The sequence below is a fragment of the Marmota marmota genome, unplaced genomic scaffold (assembly GCF_001458135.2).
Source record: "Marmota marmota marmota unplaced genomic scaffold, marMar, whole genome shotgun sequence".
Classification (NCBI taxonomy): domain Eukaryota; kingdom Metazoa; phylum Chordata; class Mammalia; order Rodentia; family Sciuridae; genus Marmota; species Marmota marmota.
Genome location: NW_025999932.1, coordinates 38695524 through 38714764, shown reverse-complemented (window position 1 = coordinate 38714764; position 19241 = coordinate 38695524). Strand labels below are relative to the sequence as shown.

General features: G+C 36.4%; 1 protein-coding gene across 2 annotated transcripts; it reads right to left on the bottom strand.

The window, feature by feature from the left end:
- Med4 (mediator complex subunit 4) lies at positions 1 to 15540 on the bottom strand. 2 transcript variants are annotated; one of them, XM_015484290.2, is made up of 7 exons: positions 15375 to 15540; positions 11214 to 11280; positions 8349 to 8519; positions 5830 to 5887; positions 4130 to 4216; positions 2532 to 2663; positions 1 to 715 (listed from the first exon to the last, which is right to left on the bottom strand). In XM_015484290.2, the coding sequence occupies exons 1-7, from the start codon at positions 15524 to 15526 to the stop codon at positions 543 to 545; spliced, it is 840 nt and encodes a 279-aa protein (XP_015339776.1). In that variant the 5' UTR covers positions 15527 to 15540; the 3' UTR covers positions 1 to 542. The 2 variants fall into 2 exon arrangements, with proteins under 2 accessions (XP_015339776.1, XP_048656889.1); XM_048800932.1 differs by lacking the exon at positions 15375 to 15540 and adding an exon at positions 15093 to 15241.
- Between the last annotated feature and the right edge of the window lie 3701 nt (positions 15541 to 19241).

Below are 19241 nucleotides of genomic sequence, written 5' to 3'. Positions count from 1 at the left end.
TATAAACAAAAGCAACTTTATTTACAAAAATTATAATAATTACAAACAGTACAAATTGAGGCAAGTTCTTCTTTTCTTTCAACAGAAGCCAAGAGACTTTACTTTCAAATGAGTGGTTTTATTCTGAAATATGATGCAGATTCAGTAATCCTCTGCTTTTTAAAAAAATACCTTTTGAATAATTGCTAGAAGCCTATTAGTAATATGTACATGGGTCATTTGCCTCAAATCTTATTTCCAGAACTACTATATATAAATCCAGCACAATTGGAAGAGAACAAGGTAGGGCAGCACTGAACTACTGAATCATCTTTTCTTTAATAATAAATTTTGTTTAATCCCAAACATTTGTTCTAGTGGATTAGAACTAAAACCATGGGTTTAGGCTTTTAAAAAAATCCACTTTGATTTTAATGTGCTACACAATTCCATCAGAGCCAATACTTATGTGGCTACTGCTTACAAGTAAGCAATTCACTTTCCCTGCTAGTGTTTAAGAAACAGAATTCTACAATATTCAATTCTGTATGCTGTCTCATGTTTTAATCAGAGTCACTACTACTACTTGAGGAGTCAGTTGACATAACTTCTACATCATCTTCATTTTCTTTATTATGTCCAGGAGGTTCCAACAAAAAGTCATTACTGTGATTTGGTGGTAACATATTCATTGACATATCATTTGACTGCCATGGATACTGTGGAGCAAGCACATCTAGAGAAAGAAAGAAGCATATAAGAACAGTTCTATTTGTAATTTATCCACTTCCTAATTATTCTTCCCTTAATGCAAATAATTTGAAGTGAAGTTTTTAGGGCTCAAAATTAAAATACACATTTGGTCACATTAACGATGATCAAATTAAAAAAGATGAAGGAAAACTATGTTTTTAGAAACTAGAACCTGTTTCTTAAAAAAAAAAAAAAAAAAAAACTAAAAGAGTTCAAACAGTTGACATAATTTTTCTTTTGCAAGATTTACAATTACAACTCAAGTACTTCCTACATCTATATACATATTACATGCTATTATATGCAGAAATACTTATGTTCATCATTCATTATTGTACATTATAAACAAATAATAAAATCTACACTAAAATTATAATATATTTAATGTAGATTGAATGCTTTCTTAGAAAAACTGTTATTATAAATGATTCTGATCAAAAAGCAGTTGACTGACAATATGTGTATAATATAAGGAAAGGCCCAAGAAACATTGTATTTATGAAAATGAATAGAACACATAAATAGGTATAGCTCAAGACTAAAGAAAAAAAAGTCAAATTTAAGAGTTAAACAAGAGTGTTATAATATTAACTAGACAGGTATGCTAGTTGGCTTCAAATCTACCTTTCCCTGGACTCTGAAACCATTTCTCTTCTGCCAGCTGCCACAATATCAAGTTTTGTCAGTAGAGGGCACTGGTGAGACAACCAGAGAACAGGGACTGGAGAGGGCGGGGTTCCCCCTCCCCTTTTCTTCTCCAGGGCCTGGCTGGTCAAGAGGTGCTCATGTCTCAGCAACTTTCAGTGGCATCCTTAAAGGTGGTTTCCTGGTAGTTTTCACCATAATACCATAGGTGGATTCCCAGTTAAGTTTCCCCTGGAACCCGATGGGTGATTCCCTGCTTGTAAGTGCTGGTCTCAAAAACCTTATCTGACTTCTCTGCCACAGAATGACACAGCTGGACTAACTAAAACCTCTCCTACTCTATCCTTTCCTTAGGTCCTGTGTCTTGGTCCTACGTGAGGCAGCAGCTCCCCATGTCTGTTATTCCTGTACTTATTAAAAAAAAAAAACAGCTCTCTTGACAACTTAGAAATACCCTGCTATAGTTAATAATTCTTTCAATTTTCCTTCCTCAAATAACTGGTGTGGTTTGTCTCCAGTTACTAGATTGTAACTGGCATATAATCCAGTATAATCACAGTGAGAAAGACCAGGAGTACCTAAGATTAATATATGCACAGTTGCCCAGTTTGTACTTTAGGTAGCTAAATAATGCATATAAAGCATTTTTAATAACATAAGAATATCCTTAAAATGTAATGTTAAGCAAACAAAGCAGTATCTATAGCACTTTTTTAAAAACAGTGCAAAGATACAGGGATTTAAAAAAGGAAATAAAAATATTTAAAGTGACTGCATTAGAAACGATACATTTTTCCCACTTTACAATGTTCTGCTACAAACAAGTTATCTACAAAATATGTATTTATTATTCTATTTCACAACTACAAAAATGATGTTTAGAGCAATAACAATAAAAATGTAGAGGTCTAATGCCCGAGGAAAGTGGTGGAATATTAACAGATAAGAGAGAGAAACAGCTACGACTAATTTCATAAGCTCCATGTAGAAATGAGTCTTTAAAATGGAATAGGCAGAGAGCAGGATAAACTGGCAGAGAACCAGCTATCAAAATAAGTTGGTTAGAATCTCAAATGTTTGCAGTCAAACAGCCCATCACTGTCATCTCTGAAAAACATTAGTCTGTTAGAAAACATTCCTCTGATTAACATTACCTGGCAGTCGGCCTGCTGCAAGGGCATCTCCTGGTAAATGACCATTCACACCGTTAGTGGAAGGATTGTTCATCTGACCCAATAATCCACTTCTCATCTCTAAATCAGTTGGGTATGGTCTACGTGGGTCCCCTAAAAATTAAAGACTACTTTTAATCCAATCATATATATATATATATATATATATATATAAAAAAAATTGTATATAATTATTAATGTAAACAATTAATGTTTGTTGAAGTATTAATTTTCCTTGATCCACAATAAAAAACTCAAGCTACATTTTAAATTTTGGAATGAGGTCATCTTATCAACTGCCATTGAAAGCATAATAAAATACATGTTTTTGATTTCTTCTCTGAAACTTCCCGAGAATACACCATTATCTATATGAAACAAAATGAGAAAATAGTCATTTTAGAAAACATTCCAAATGACAATTTAGGAAAATTATACTGCTCTCAATTCTTAACTGGGTTTTCCAGTAAAAAAAAAAAAAAGATATATATTCTGAGGGAGAAGAAATCAGGATACTTTTAAGATAGGAAGGACTCAAATGTTTATTGGAAAGGCTGTCTAAATTAAAACCTTTTCCTATCTTTTTGATCTTGTCATTTAACAATTAATTCCCAAAATTACCTAGTAGACTATCAGGAGCAATGTCATTCCCATTATGAAAGCATACTAAATGGCAGTCTGGGGTTGATAAAAACAGGGTCAGATTTGGACAAACTTTTTAGTAATGTTTCTTACCAACTCCAGATTACTCACCCCCAAAATTGTATTTCCCTTCATGCTTTTATCATGGTAAAACATCAATTTTAGAAGTTGAAATAACAGTCTTATTCCTCCAAAGAAGCTCTACCATAAATCTCTTATAGTTTATCCATGGTCAACATTAGTAATTGCAGCTTGTTACTCTCTTTGCTGTTTCTAATTATTCCAGCTCTTTCTAGGCCTGTTGTGTTTGCTGTTGGGTGCTCAGCGCTTTGTCTAAATTTAGCCCGTAAGAGGGTTGAGATTGTCAGTTTCTCAGACTAGATTCTTTGTGAAATCCTAATGGCTCTTAAGAATTAGCTTCTGGCCAGGCTACGTTTTATAAGCATATAAATCTATTGCTTAAGAAGCATCACATATTAACCTGTATTTTTGAAGTTATTAACTACCAGAGATTGAACCCAGGGGCACTTAACCACTGAGCCCCAGCCTCAGCCCTTTTTAATTTTATTTTGAGACAGGGTCTTTCACTAAGTTGCTTAAGGCCTTGCTAGGTTGCTGAGGCTGGCTTTGAAATTGAGATCCTCCTGATTCATCCTCCCAAGCCGCTGGGATTTCTTATAAGCATGTGCTACTGTGCCCTGCTACTAACTTTTTTTTTTTTTAAAAAAAGAGAAGAAATACAGTTACTGGTGTAAATGGCTTTATAGAAAACCAAATTTAGAAAACATATATTATTTATAAGACATTAAAGATATGAAAACATCTTCATTAGCAGATATTTTTAAGGATAAACCCATTTTGGATTTAAATCTACCTTTGTATTCAGACTCCTAAAAATTTTCAAAACCACATACAGCTAGTAGAAGAAGTATTTTTACCTGGAACCCAGGTCAGTGGGGCACACACGGCATTGCTTGCACTGATCCTATGTGCATACTTAATTATTTCTTCAGAGGAGATAGCACCTGAGGGTGAAGGGGACAATGTGACCATTTAGTCTAATAAACATACAAGTTTAGAAATACATGTACAATAGTCACATATCATACTTAAAATATCTGAAAATAGAATAATCTCAGCCAGCTGCCTTCCCAAATTTTATTTACAGACATATGCACATACATATGCATGTTATCTTGAGTAATCTTGTTCCTTAGTTTGAGTAATACACAGTTACACATAGTCTCAAACTAAGGAACAAGATTACTCATTCAGCAAAATCAACTGACAGAAACAAATTTGGGAGAATAACCATGATAATGCTCAATAATTTAATTTCAATTATTAACTACCATCAGATATCATTACTCTGGAAGCAACAGTGGATAAAAATTAAATTGAGAAAACAGTGTTTCATTTCCCAATGTCATCCAAGCTATGAAATCAGCAGACAGTTCATACTATTCTTTGTGATTAACATGGCTCTAAGCTCTGAACAGACACAGAGAAAAGTATACAACATATTTATTAGATGAAAAGTTAAGTTGCTGAATATGTATAGCATAACCTAATTTTTTATAATATATGTGCATGTGTGTATTTGCATTTTTTTAATACATATTCACAGATCTAGAAAAAAAAATCTGGAAATACACACACCAAATATCAACAGCAGCTACCTCTGAGAAGTTAGAGCAACTTACTTTTCATTCTATAAACTTTAGATCTGTTTCCATTAACAAAGTAACTGTGTAAGTGTATGAAAATTTTGAGGACTAAAAATAACTCAAAACTATGGACTAGATTTCAGAAAGTTAGCCTCAATCACCTGTTTTGGAGATTTGTTTCCTACTAGAGAAGCCTGGCCCATCTCTCATAGTATATTAGCTATTTTTTTCATATGTAACTGTCAGAAAGTTAGTTCCCAAAGAAATAGGAAAGAGGAAAGAAAATCAGACAATAAATCTGAGGTGATTAAATGTAAATCAAGTTTACAAGTCATGAAAGGCAAGTAATTTGACTTTTTTGGAGGGGTACTGGGGATCAAACTCAGGGGCAATCGACCACTGAGCCACATCCCCAGCCCTATTTTGTATTTAGGGTTGCTTAGTGCCTCACTTTTACTGAGGATGGCTTTGAATTTGAGATCCTCCTGCTTCAATATTTAAAGAAAGAGAAAGAGGGAGAACAAAGTGGGAGATCAGGGCAGGAAGGCTCTCTGGGCCCCTACATCACTAAATATGGCTTACATCTCAAAGCTGTTGCTAGCTCTGACTTCAAAATATTCCAATATATATTGTCCAATGGACATTCTCTTTCATTCTCTCTATCCTGCCCTCCAAGATCCAATTCAAATCCCATTTCTCATTTCCTTCTCTCAACAATTTTATACACCATTTATTGTACATTTGCATATACAGCCATAAATTGCCTTCTATTATTTTTTCTTATCATCTGATGTGATACTTCTACCTCCCTAAGGATGCCTCCTACAGTGGTAGAACATCACACACTTTAAAATGAAAACTTATTGGGAATCTTTTCAACAGCAGCAAATGATTACCAGTAATATTCTCATCAGCTTCTTGAAACAAGAACTCGGGTTTCTCAGGTCATCCAGTCTTGCCATGGTACTAACCTTTTCTTGCTTTTTCTATTGACTTGAGTTTCTCTTTTGCTTGGTAAACAGCTGTTGCCTAATTTAAACAACATTAAAAGAAGTATGATTTATTTTCACCTTTGTCAGGCATAGTTTTGGGCTTAATTCACAAGATCACTTATATTCACTGGAAAAATCTGCTAAATTTGAAAATCCCCCAAATTTATTCTTCATATTCTGAAACACCACTTGATGTCATTTACGGTAGTTATATTTACTATAAGAAATATTATATTCATGAACCAGCCTGCCATACACAAATAGTTGTTAGAAATAAGGTGTAAACTGAATGATTTGCTAATTTATTTTGTCATTTATCATCTCTGCAAAAGAGACACAGATCATGCATTTAAAAATTTCTTATTCTTGGGGCTGGGGATATAGCTCAGTTGGTAGAGTGCTTGCCTTTCATGCACAAGGCCCTGGGTTGGATCCCCAGCAAAACACACACACACACACACACACACACACACACACACACACAATTCCTATTCTTGCATCTAACTGAAAGATAGATGTTAAGTTTTTCTAGTTTACAAACAACATTCTTGGATTGATTTTCTTACTCATTTATACATCACCTCAATATTTAATGATTGTCATCACAAAAGCAACACCTCATCACCCAAGGTACACCCACAGACAAAATAAAATTAAGCTAATATATGCATATCCTCAGCTACAAACACAGTAGTTAAAAGTCATGAAGTCAGGGGCTGGGGTTGTGGCTCAGCAGTAGAGCGCTCGCCTAGCATGTGCAAGGCCCTAGGTTTGATCCTCAGCACCACATAAAAATAAATAAATAAAATAAAGGTATTTTAAAAAGTATGAAGTCAGAGAGATCTAGGTTTAATTCCCTTCTCCTTTTTTAGCCTTATTAGGCAAATTACTCATTTCCTGTCTTTCTTCATTTGAATACTGGCACCGACTTTATATAAATTGTTACGAAGATTGAGATAATGCATATAAAATGTAAAGAATAGGGACTAATACCTAAGTACTCAATATGATTTGCTATTATCTAACCAAAAAAAATCCATTCTCATGGTACTTGTGCACATAAATAATCATATTTTCAGAAATCTAATCAAAATAATTAAATCCAAGGTAGGCATGGTGGGGTGTGCCTATAAATCCCAGCAACTTGGGAGGCTGAGGCATGAGGATCCCAAGTTAGAGGCCAGCCTTAGCATTCAGTGAGACTCTGTCTCAAAATAAAAAGGGCTGGGAGTAGCGCACCCCTGAGTTCAATCCTAGCATGTTAAAAAAATAATAAAAGAATATAATCCAAATTCTGAAAAACCTTTATCTGCAAGGATATTTGTCAAAACATTTGTTATAACACAAACTTAAAAACTAAACAAAAAGGATATAATTATATGGAAAATGAACATTCAAGTTGCAAGAAAAAGTACTTGAAAGTCTGTCAGCACCCTGCTAATTACAATAAGGTAAAATACCAAATACAACTGAAACTCAAAGGAAATAGGCCAAACTGTGAATGGTGGCATTATACAAGCTGTGGGATTAAAGGTAATTTTTCTTTCTTTCCAGTTTTCTGTACTTTTATAATTTCTTTTGATAGACAAATATTACTTTCATAAGAAAAACAGATTTCATTATAGACATATTTTTTAAAAAGCATGAGAGTGTTTCTTCAGTAGGGGTGGTTAAGTTATCCCTGAACTGCTCAGACTATATACTGGAATCTGTTTTGACACATTTTTGAAGGGGTTCAACAGTGATAAGAATGCCCGCAATGACTGGTCCATATGAAAATCAAACTCAGCTGTTTCTGTATTACCATAAAATTGCAATTCATTAGTTAGTATTTAGTGAACAAACTGGGCCAATAATAGCAAATAAGGTCTGAGGTTGTGGCCCAGTAGTAGAGCACTTGCCTAGCATGTATGAGGCATTGGGTTTGATTCTCAGCACCACATGTAAATAAATAATGTAAAAATCCATCAACAACTAAAAAATATATATAAATAATAATAGCATCAAATAAATTGCCTCTTCAAAATAGTAGCCAAGAATAGCAAAGGAAAGATTAAACATCTTTCACAGATTATCTAAATCCCACCTGGTTTAAGATAGAAGACCAAATCAATTAATGTAAATTTTAATCAATTTATGAAAGTAGTACATATTTTTACTGATTTTGAAATATTTTAAAAACTGAAGATTTAGCCTGTTAACAATTAAAACTTACATTAGACCAGGATAAAAGTAAAACTTCTCATTTCTACAATTCAATATTATGAAATCTTTAAATCATAAAAATGTAGTTAGAAAGTAACAATTTTACTACTAATTTTCAGACTATCTGAAAATAGAAAGTATAAAAGGAAATGATAATGGCCTTTACTCATAGAATGTCACTTTCAGACTTCGAAAGTCAAGGTTTTTGCTCTTCAGAATACTTACAATAGAGCTATTTTTCAGAAATAAATTAATAACATCCCTTTCTCTTTAAGAACCAACTGCCAACTTACCAGTATTTGTTCTGCTTCCTTTAGTTGTTTCTGTAGTTGCTGAATATCACTGTCTCTCTTTTCTACTTCTTTTTCTAAAACTTGCATTTCATGATGGATTTTCCCCTGATTAAGTGCCAATTTCATTAGTTCTTGAAATTCCCCATCCCGGTGAATTAATAATTCCAGGACCTGTCATGTAATAGTTGACTGAATCAGACAATAGAAAATTGAAAGGCTACATTTCATTGAGACAAAGAATCCATTCCTGAATTAGCCAGACTATAAAATTTTAACATCTCTAAAACAGTATGTTAATAATAAAAATAGCCTACCAATGATTATTTTGGGAAGCAGATTTAATATCAAGATTTTCTACTTTTTCTCTTCTTCTTTCACGCAAAACAAAACTAGTCTTTCAGAACTAGCAATATGCCAAAATAAGTAGGTTTATTTATTTCCCAGAGAAGAAAAAAATTTTTAAGTTTATTCTTTAAAATACAACATAATGATGGGCTGGGGTTGTGGCTCAGTGGTAGAAAACTTGCCTTGCTTGCATGAGGCACTGGGTTGGATCCTCAGCACCACATAAAAATAAATAAATAAAGATACTGTATCCATCTACAATTAAAAAATATTTTAAAAATACAATGTAATGAAGTTCTCCCATTATTTGGTATTTGAGATGATTTTAGGTGGCACCAAGAACTTACTCTTATAATTATACTTTGTATGAATATATATTAGAAAAAAAATAACTGCTTAGGATAAAGATGGCCTAAAAAAGAGTAATTTCAAAGTACAGTAAATATGTGCATAAATAGGTGCTAAATGGATATGGCAAAAGGCTATGAAGGTTAAAATGCATAAAACAGAAAGTCTGGGGTTCAATTTCTAGTCTTTCATTTGCTAGCAAGTGTGACTTAGGAAAAGTCACCAACTTCTCCAAGCCCGAGAGACTTTACCTCCTCAGACTTACCCCGCTTAGAAAAAGGGATAAACTAGTAGTACCTATCACATAAGTTATTTGAGGACTCATGATATAAAGGGTCTCTGTTAAGTACACAGAGAGCTTGGCAAAGGCTAGTTACTGCCATCACTACCTATTACAGAATTAAGATGCAAGTCTCACTTTATTTAATAAAACCTCAGAAAGGAAATGGCTATCAAAAATCCAAAATCAGGGTTGGAGCTGTAGCTCAGTGGCAGAGTGCTTGCCTTACACATGTGAGGCACTGGGTTCAATCCTCAGTACCACATAAAAGACAGAAAATTAAGCTTCAACTTCTATCCATGTATTAAGAATATTTTAAATAACAACTTAAAGCTTTTTCTGGGTTAAAAAAAAAAAACTATAGTATCTCGTAGACCAATAATTCCCATTTTTCCCAAGTCACAGGAGGTGAAAGCTAAGTTTCCATTTCTATCAAATAGTACACATTAGTTCCATGACAACTTTCAAGAAGTTTACAGTTTGACCTAATTTGTATGCTACTAGAGAAAAACATCCACTCTTCAGTTTGCTCAGCGGGGAAAATTTATTCAACTAAAGTCAGAAAACCCAGGTTCTAGTTCCAGTTCCTATAACCACTAGTTCATTTGTTCACCCTGAAGCTCAATCTTGCAGGAGGTTAAACTGAAGATCATTAAGATCCTTTCTAACTCTAAGATTCTATATGAAATTATAAAAATTCAAATAAAACAGTGGCTAGAAAACTCTCAAATGGGTATATGCCTAACATTTACAAGTTTCAATGAAATAACACAGGAATCCATAGTACTAAGTACAAGAAAACAATTGGCAGAAGTGCTACTCCTTAAAAACTTTAAGAAGGTTAGTGCTGATTATACAGGTCTTAGTTCTATTTTGATTGCATTCTGAACAATCTCTGTGTGCCTGATTCATAGCAAGCATTTAATAAGTGCCTAGGAAATAAAGTCAGGACTTAGATTTCATTTTCTGCACACAGGGATTGAGGTTAAGTCCTACTTAAACTCATAGGTATTTATTAAAAGACTATTTGAGATGAGGTATCTTAATACAATAAATGTGTTCAATCTTTTCTTTTTCTAAAAACAAAACAAAAACCATAATACTACATCCCTAAGGTTCTCTCACTTGTGGCCTTATCTGAATTCCCTCTCCCCTCAAAGAAAACAGGTTCTCTAACACTACTCTATTGAGTCATCAAATTTCTCTGCCCTCAAAGCATGCTGAAAGATAAAACTAAGATAATCATGAGGCAGATGATGGGGAAGTCTATTATACAGTCTATTATACTGTCTCCTCTTCTATTTTTACCTCTTTTTAAAGAAGGTTAATCTTCCCCATTCATTTTCTGTTTAAAATGACTGTGGGGAAAACATAAAATTTATTATTCCTTTAAACCTCCTAAAACATTTCAGAATCTGAAAAAAAATCTTTGCACTAAAGAAAACTGTAAAGTATTAAAAAAAATAATAAAAACTACCTGTAAATTCAACACTCACAAAATAACCTGTATTTACAGTTGTATGCTCTTGTATTTCCATTCATTTTCAAGTTGCATTAAAGGGAATCATGCATACAATAAAGAGCTAAGTTTATGAGAACATTCCTTTTGATTTAACAAATTATTTAAATTTCTATTTAACAAATCTTTGTTGGCTAATTCAAAAGACAAAATAAAAATCTATAACTAGAATTATAAGGGTAAATAATAAAATATTTTTAAGCACAATTAAACTTATGTGATATAAAGGAAATATTAAAGGTTTCAAGAAAAACCTTCTGTTCCCACACAAAGTAACCAAAGATAGGAAACAGAAATTATCTCTCTCTCTCTCTCTCTCTCTCTCTCTCTCACACACACACACACACACTTAATTAAGAAAGAAACCACCTACTTGGTTTTCCTCTCCAGACTGTAAAAATTTTTGGTTTCTTGAAATAGCCAGCATTTCTATAAGTTCCCTAAAACAAAAACCAAAAAAAAAAAAAAAAAAAAATTTAAAAATTGGCAAAGTAAATACAATAGAAATTTCCTTAACTGCTCTCAAGCCAACCAAGTTGGTTCACTGTACTCACAGCATGCTGGACACTCATGGCTGCTGCCCTGTAGTGACTATGTCTAACCAGCCGCACTGCACTCTCACCAAGATTTGGTTGTGTGTGTTAACTTATTTATACAAGTTTTACTTATTGCCACAGTTATATATATCCATTACATAAATGCCAATAAAATACGACTATGAATAGAAAGAAACCTTTCCATTAAACCTAAGCTGAATGCTTATAAAGATTCAACAGAGGTTTGCAAAGGACAACTGTGAAGAACCAGGGAAAAGTCAGAAAAGCTCAAGGAAAGTCTGCCTGATGAAAGGCTAAATTCTCATTTCCCTTCAAAGAAAACCAAGTAGAAAATGTGGACAATGCATTATGAGTGGAAAACACCTACATCAGAGGTCTGCACGCCAAACTGAGCAAGCTGCAGTTTTTGTAAACAATGTTTTCTTGGAAGACAGTTATGCCTAGTGAGTTATGTATGTGCATGATTGTTGTCCCTCTACAAGGGCAGAGCTGAGTAGTCTGCAGGATGGACCATATGGCCTNGGGGGGGGGGGGGGGCTAAGATTTAGTGCTGTTCCATAGCAGTCCCTAGGACAAAGAAAAAACTTCTGTCCTCCTTAATTATGAAAAGAAGCTGAAGGAACTTCCCTGCCCATTCTCTGGTTATAGGTGTGAAGGTAAGAGCCCTGCCCTGACACAGAGGAAGAAGGTCTATTCCTGGTATAACAAATTAGAATCCAGAAACCTTCCCCCAGAGACTATAATTAACATACAAGTTAAAGCCTATTTTACTGGTGGCACTACACTTCAAGTAAATTATAGGTAAATAATTAAGAGCCTGGTGTGAAAAACTCAGGACTCCTATCAACATGGTTTCTACAGGACAGTGAGTTCTCAGGTACATACAGGTTAAACTTCTGTAGAGAAGTTCTAATGACCCAGGGATGACAAACCAGTAAGTGACATCTCTTCCACCACCAACCTCCTACCATCTTCAGGATCCTAAGAAGTAAATTTTCACTTATCCACAGTCATTCTTTAGGGATGAACAAATACGGTAGCAGATAAGTCATCCAAAAATCAAAGAAAAAATAACTACAAGATTATGGTTATTATTACAGATTGCAGAATACCTGAAGAAAGAAGAAACCAATCTGTCAATCGATACAGTGAGGAAGACTATAAATTAAAGAGAAACCAGTCTTTCTGGCACCTCTGGAGAAGAACAACAGAACTACAGTTTCTTTCAAAGAAAGCAAAAGAAAACTCAGCACCTCAGCTGATCATGTACAGCTGGAGAGTTGAAGAAGAAAGTTTCAGAAATAGGTTTTTGAGAAAATTTTTAATTATTTACTACTTCTGTGGGTAAATACATCTTATCAAACAGGAAATGCTATACTCGCAATGAAGCAAAAAAAAAAAAAAGAAAGAAAACAAATATGAAAAGCTATAAGTTGGTCAAATCTAAATTTAGACTAAAATTTAACATAACTGATTAATTATGCTATCTCAAGTGAACAGTACATGAATATCAAGTATACGCAAACCCACAGAATCTGAAAGCACCAGAAAAACACATTTCAGAAACCCAATCTAGCAGTCAACACAAAGACAAGATCTCAAGGCTGACTACAGAGTTGTCCAACATATAAAGACCATTAACCTGGGGCTGGGATTATAGCTCAGTGGCAGAGCACTTGCCTTGCACATGTGAAGCACTGGGTTTGATCCTCAGCACCACATAAAAATACACAAAATAAAGATACTATGTCCACCTATAACTAAAAAAAATAAAATAAAAATAAGGAAAAAAAAAGACCATTACTCTTGATGGATAGGCTCAGGAAAAAACTGAACTTGGTGAATACAAAACACACACACACACACACACACACATACACACACACAGAGGTTATTTTTAAAAATTATGCTACATCAATTAAAGCTTAGCAAGAAATGAACTTACTGGGCTTTAAAGTAAAAAGAAGTATAGTTCAATGACTATTCAAAGGGAAAAATTTTTAATAAGACGTACCCAAAACAAACAGCAGCAGCTACCTCCTAAATAGGGTGTCACTTCACAGAGATTATAGTTACAGAAAAACTGACCCCCACCATCCATACTATATGGCTGGTCAAAATGAACAACAATAACAAAAAAGTAAAGAACATTTTAAGTTGACTAACTTCACACTCAACTACACTACCAAAATTCCTTAGCAAAGATATTAGAAGCCAACAAGTATTAAATTTAACTTCAGGTGAGAATTCTTCCAGAAAAAAAGGATTAATAGTATTTCAAGTAGAACACTGTACACAATTCAAACTGGAAAAACTGGCTCATACATGAGAAACAGTACTTTCCAATTAATAATTAGTTGTTTGGAATTCAATGAAACACAAATTTATATCAGAACTATGTGGCTACTTCTCCAAGGTATCTCAGAAACTGAAACTAAAATATCATTCTAAGAGCATTGGTTAAGCTGAGCATACTGAATTTTTCATATGAGCACCAGTCCTATTTAGAAAAGCAGGAGACTAGGTGACATTTACAGAATGTAAATTTTAATAACTTACAAAAACAACAATATGAACTAAACAAAGCTTCAATTAGTTGTTCCAAAGATAGCCAGGTTACACAGAACAAAGGAGTGAATAATTTACTGGAAATATCTTACTCCAAATACTGACTTGCTAGTTTCATTTTACTAAGAAAAAATGTGAGCATTCATTTAAGATTAGCTAATAAGGAAACTCATGGATCCTATACAACAAACTATAAATCCAGCAAAGAAGGAAAAATAATTATGAATCTATGTAAACATACAGTAAAGACATACACAGTAACAATGTCCTTTACTTTTCATTATCAGCTATAATTATCAGCTGTAGATAAGCGTGATATCCTTTTCTATAACCAGCAGTACAATGGATTTGTTTACACCAGCATCATGATAACCATAAAAGTAAAGTTTTGCATTACAATGTTAGGATAGCTAAGAAGTCGTTAGGTAATAATTTTTTTTCTGCTCCATTATGGTCTTATCAGACCACCAGTGCATATAACCATATTCAGTCCATCTGTGGCTAAGGTATTGGCACTTCAGCTCATTGGACAATGGTACTCTACCAAATATCATTTCTAGTAGGAAAGTGCACAATCTAATATTGGTTATTACAGAAGAATAAAATACAGAAGTATGAAAGCAAGTAAAACTGTTAGGGGCCTGCCTGACAGTGGGATAGGAATGAATGGGGAAATCTGGAAACACAAGTAATGCAATTTAATAACCAAGTTAACATAAAGCCGTTAAGAAAGCCTCCAATCTGAAAGGTTTATCGTGAAAGGTAAACGAATATGGACAATGACATCCAATTTATCTCCTATCTCTGCCACACAGGCAACACTTCAGCCAACACAAACAACTTTAAATTCCACCACGTCGTGCATACTCATGTTTCCAGGCTTCTGCACTTGCTGTGCCATCTCCCTGCCTCCTAATGGGTCTGGCGAACTCTTCCCAAGCAGCCCTTTCCAGGAAGTCTGCCCTGACCACGGCCGGAACAGGTACCCGGTCCCTGTGCTCACCTTTCTTCTAAAAACAGCCCCTGTGCCCGTCCTTGTTTACACATCTGTCTCCCTCTAGACACTGAGCACCTCCACTGCGGCCTCCAGCCTCCCTCTCTACAGTCTCCCAGCACTAGGTACCTACGAGGCATTTCTTCACTGCTGGGTGAATGTGGACGAAGGGGCTCAGACTCAGCGATTTCTTAACATCCTCCACGGTTCTTAGCGTTCCATTGTAACTACAATTACTAAAATGTCCTCTAGCGGGGGCGGAAATGGTGTTCAAGAGTTCAGGAAGAATGGAGACCCCCACATAGGACACTTGTGCACCGTAGATTCCTGAGCTCGACCCGCCCAACTGACTCCCAGGGACCAACGCAAAACACCCGGAACCTGCTCTATCTGGGCTCTCAGGCCGGAACATTACCTCGAAAGGACCTCCAGGTCTTCAAGAGCAGACAACAGCCGCTCCCTCGTGCTGTTAGCGCCAGACGATACCGAGCCACCCGCCAGCCTTTCTTTCTCCTTCTCCCCACTCAAAGAAGCCGCCATGTTCCAGCGGGCCAGTAACCGAAGCATGCGCAGTATACGCCGGCAACGCGAGAGGCAGGTTGGGAAAGCGGAAAAAAGGATCGCCGAGGCGAGGGGTAGAGAGGCCAGGCCAGAGCGCCCTCTGTGCTTCTGGAGGTGCACTGCGGGCGCCGGCGCCATCTGCTGGTTTAGGGAGGGCTTCTAGGATCTAAATTCTGGGAGTAATTGCTGGACCAAAACCAGGAGACAGCGTGGGCTGGTTCTCCTGGAACTTCAGTTTTTCCAGCAGCAATAAGACGTTTCTGATCAACAGGTTTTAAGCATCTTAGGGAATTACTTAATTGTTTACCTTTTGCGTCAGTTTCTTCATATGAGATGTGTCTCCTCCGTATTCACCTCTCTTCAGTCTGTAACTCATCGTGTTATTCCAACCCTCCTGTTGGGCCCCACTGGGAGGCTGCGGTAGGCACCTTAGAACAGGAACCATGTCCCCCCCACCCCCCAGGAAAACCCAGGTGGCATAAAATTTACCGTCGTTAACCATTGTAAATATAGTGCTAACTGGGTATTAAAGACATTCCTACTGTTAAGCAACCATCCATCCCCAAAACTCTTTTCATTTGTAAAATTGAAATTCTATACTCATGAAACACCAGCTCCCCCTATCTAACCTCCTTACAGCCCCTAGCCACTACTCTATGAGTTTGAATACTCTGAGAACTGTGTATGAGTGGAATCACAGTATTTATCTTTTTCTCGCTGGTTTATATCAGTTAGCATAATGCTCTCGAGGTTCATCTGTGTTTCAGCATGTGTCAGAATATCCTTCCTTTTATAAGTTTGAATAATATTCTATTGTGGGTGTATGCATGCACGCGCATGCACACACACACACACACACATACACACACTCCATATTTTGCTTATCCATATATCTGACGATGGGCACTAAGTTTGCTTCAACAGGTATGTGTGTGTGTGTGTGTATTCATTCCTGGGAATGGAACCACCCAGGAACACTCTACCACTGAGCTACATCCTCAGCCCCAACACCCATTTTTAATTTTGAGACAGGGTCTCACTAAATTGCTGAGGCTGTCCTCTAATTTACAATCCTTAGGAGTCACTGGGATCATAGGCATGCACAACTGGCTCTGTCACTTCTGTGATTTTTATAATTCAACTCTGTACCCATACCTCTCCCAACAAAATGTTTTGATCATTGATGGATGATTGTTGAACTGAATGAGTCAATATAGTATGTGAGTGGCAGTTAATGAAAACTGTAAATAATTGATACAGCACCGATTTAAAACCAGAACTGGGTGTCAAAGCTAAAAATACACCTTAGCACACTTTTCCTGGGGAGATCAATGAAGTAGGGAACTTTCCCTACCAGGAAAACTCAGAGTTACAACTCTATTGAGAGTTAGGGTTTCTGCTGTTATAAAAGACAAGATGAAGATGCCACCTACAGACACAAGTTTCACCCTATCATCTTTCATTTAGATGCTGACTCCTTCTGAGCACCTATAATTGACAATTCCCTAAGGGACTCATTGCGTAAATTCGCTCATGGTAACAGCTGCATAATCCAGAATGCCAGTTTATGAAAATGAAAAGTAATAATACTAAGCACATTTTTCTCTTAGACAAACCTATATGGGAAAAGCCAGTTATCACTAGCCTGTTGTCTAATGAACTCGAATGAGAATAAATGAAGACAGTTTAAAAAATTAATGATGCAGTAATTAGTCCATGTATCTTCACAATGCATGGATATTTGTGTTAAGGAGATGGAATGTTTGGGTTCATAGGTCAGGTGCCTTCTCCCCTAAACAGTGCAAAAGACCCATAGACACCTTTTGTTTGCTGACCATCCCCCGCTTCTGCTCTGAGCTAACTCCACTATTAAATGCAGTCAATTCTCAGGCAATGGAATAAATTAAATACAAACTTATTTAATTCTAATTTCATTCTGAGCATTATCCTACCAGTATCCTAGTCAATAATTTCTTATGTTAAGTTTCCAGGATGCCAAACTCCTACAGTATGGGTTGGTTTTGTTTACTCGGTTCTTATAGGCTCATCTTGGACCACGTTTCTTGCGGAGGGAGAGAAGAGATCATATTGGTATAGCTTCCACATAAAAATTCAGGGCAGGGTCGAATCAGTTTATGACCAATTACAGGTGCTACTTTGCAGACATTGAGGATCAGTATATGGAGGATGTGTGTGTATTATGAACTCCAGGCCTCCTCAGATTTATTGCAGATTCATCTGCACACTGAACAGTATCTACAGACTGGAAAGTAACAACATCTCCCACAAATAAACTCTCATGCAATTTGTACAGATCCTGGTGTGATTAACAAAATTTGAATTATTTTGTTAAGCATTCCAGAATTCACAGTAACTTCAAGTATAAAGTATTAATCGATACATCCAAAGAGGATGCTAATCCCTTCTTGTGAAAATTTATTTGTTTAACATGCCAATCACTGCTTTAAGTACTTTAAAATACTAACTCATTTAGTTTCCATAACACTCTTATGAAATAAGTACATTTATTATCCCTGTGATTCAAATAATGGAAGTGGTGGAAAAGAGATTCAGAGACCAGCTGAGGTACAGTGAATGAAACCTGGAGTCTGTGCTATTGATTGATTGATTGATTCATACTAGGGATTGAACTGAGGGGCACTTAACCACAGAGCTACATCTCTAACCCTTTTTATTTTTTATTTTGAGACAGGGTCTTGCTAAATTGCTGAGACTGATCTCAAATTTTCAATCTGCCAGCCTAAGCCTCCAGAGTCTCTGGAATTTTAGGCATGTGTCATGCCCCTAGCTGTCTGTCCTCTTGGTTATTCTGACCTCTTTTTAATGAAAATATGTCTTTATGTACTGAGAAAGGATTGGGAACTTCTCATCCAAATGCAAACACTGTCAAATGCACAGCTTGGTGTTGAGAGCCACAGCCAAAGGGGCCCCAGCAAACTTTCAGACTGCCAGCTGATGATTGGCTCACAGCGGCCCCAGCAACTTCTAGCTGATTGGCTCCTCTGCGGTGATGCTCATTGGGCTGTTTCCCTGCCCTTTCAGACTACGGAGCTGCTAACTAGGGGACTTTTTTTGGCTCCACCCATGCGACCCAGCCAATCAGCCTCAAGAGCAGGAGGAGTGGGGGAGGTTGAGAGGCTTGTGGGAAGCGGGTGGTGGCAGTTGGGCTCTGAAGGTTTTTCCTGAGGAGCTGTTTTGTTTGGCGTGTGTGGTTCTAAAAATAAAGTTCGTTTCTTTTGACAAGTGGCTCCTGAGTTGTGCCCAGCCAGACTGCGGCATTTGGTGGCCTGCACAGGGAATGAACCCGCAACCTTGGCGTTATCAGCACCAGGACAAACAGGACATTTTAAAAGGAATTGCCCCATTGGAGGAGGGTTTAACAAAACTAGGTATCAAAGGAGTAGAATACCAGGTATTTGCCCACGATGCCGTAGAGGGAGACATTGGGCTAATGAATGCCGTTCTCAAACCACCATAGAGGGTACTCCATTATCAAAAAACGAACAAGGACCAGGTGTTTATCCACGATATCGTGGAGAAAGGCATCGGGCTCCATTGCCAAAAAATGGACAGGGGGGCCCAATGCTCCGGGGCCCAAAACCACAAATATACGGAGCACTGGAGGAACCCAGCAACCCCATCAGGGTAGTGCCCAGGACACATTGTCCATCAGATCCCTCATCAGACAAACCAGAGGGAG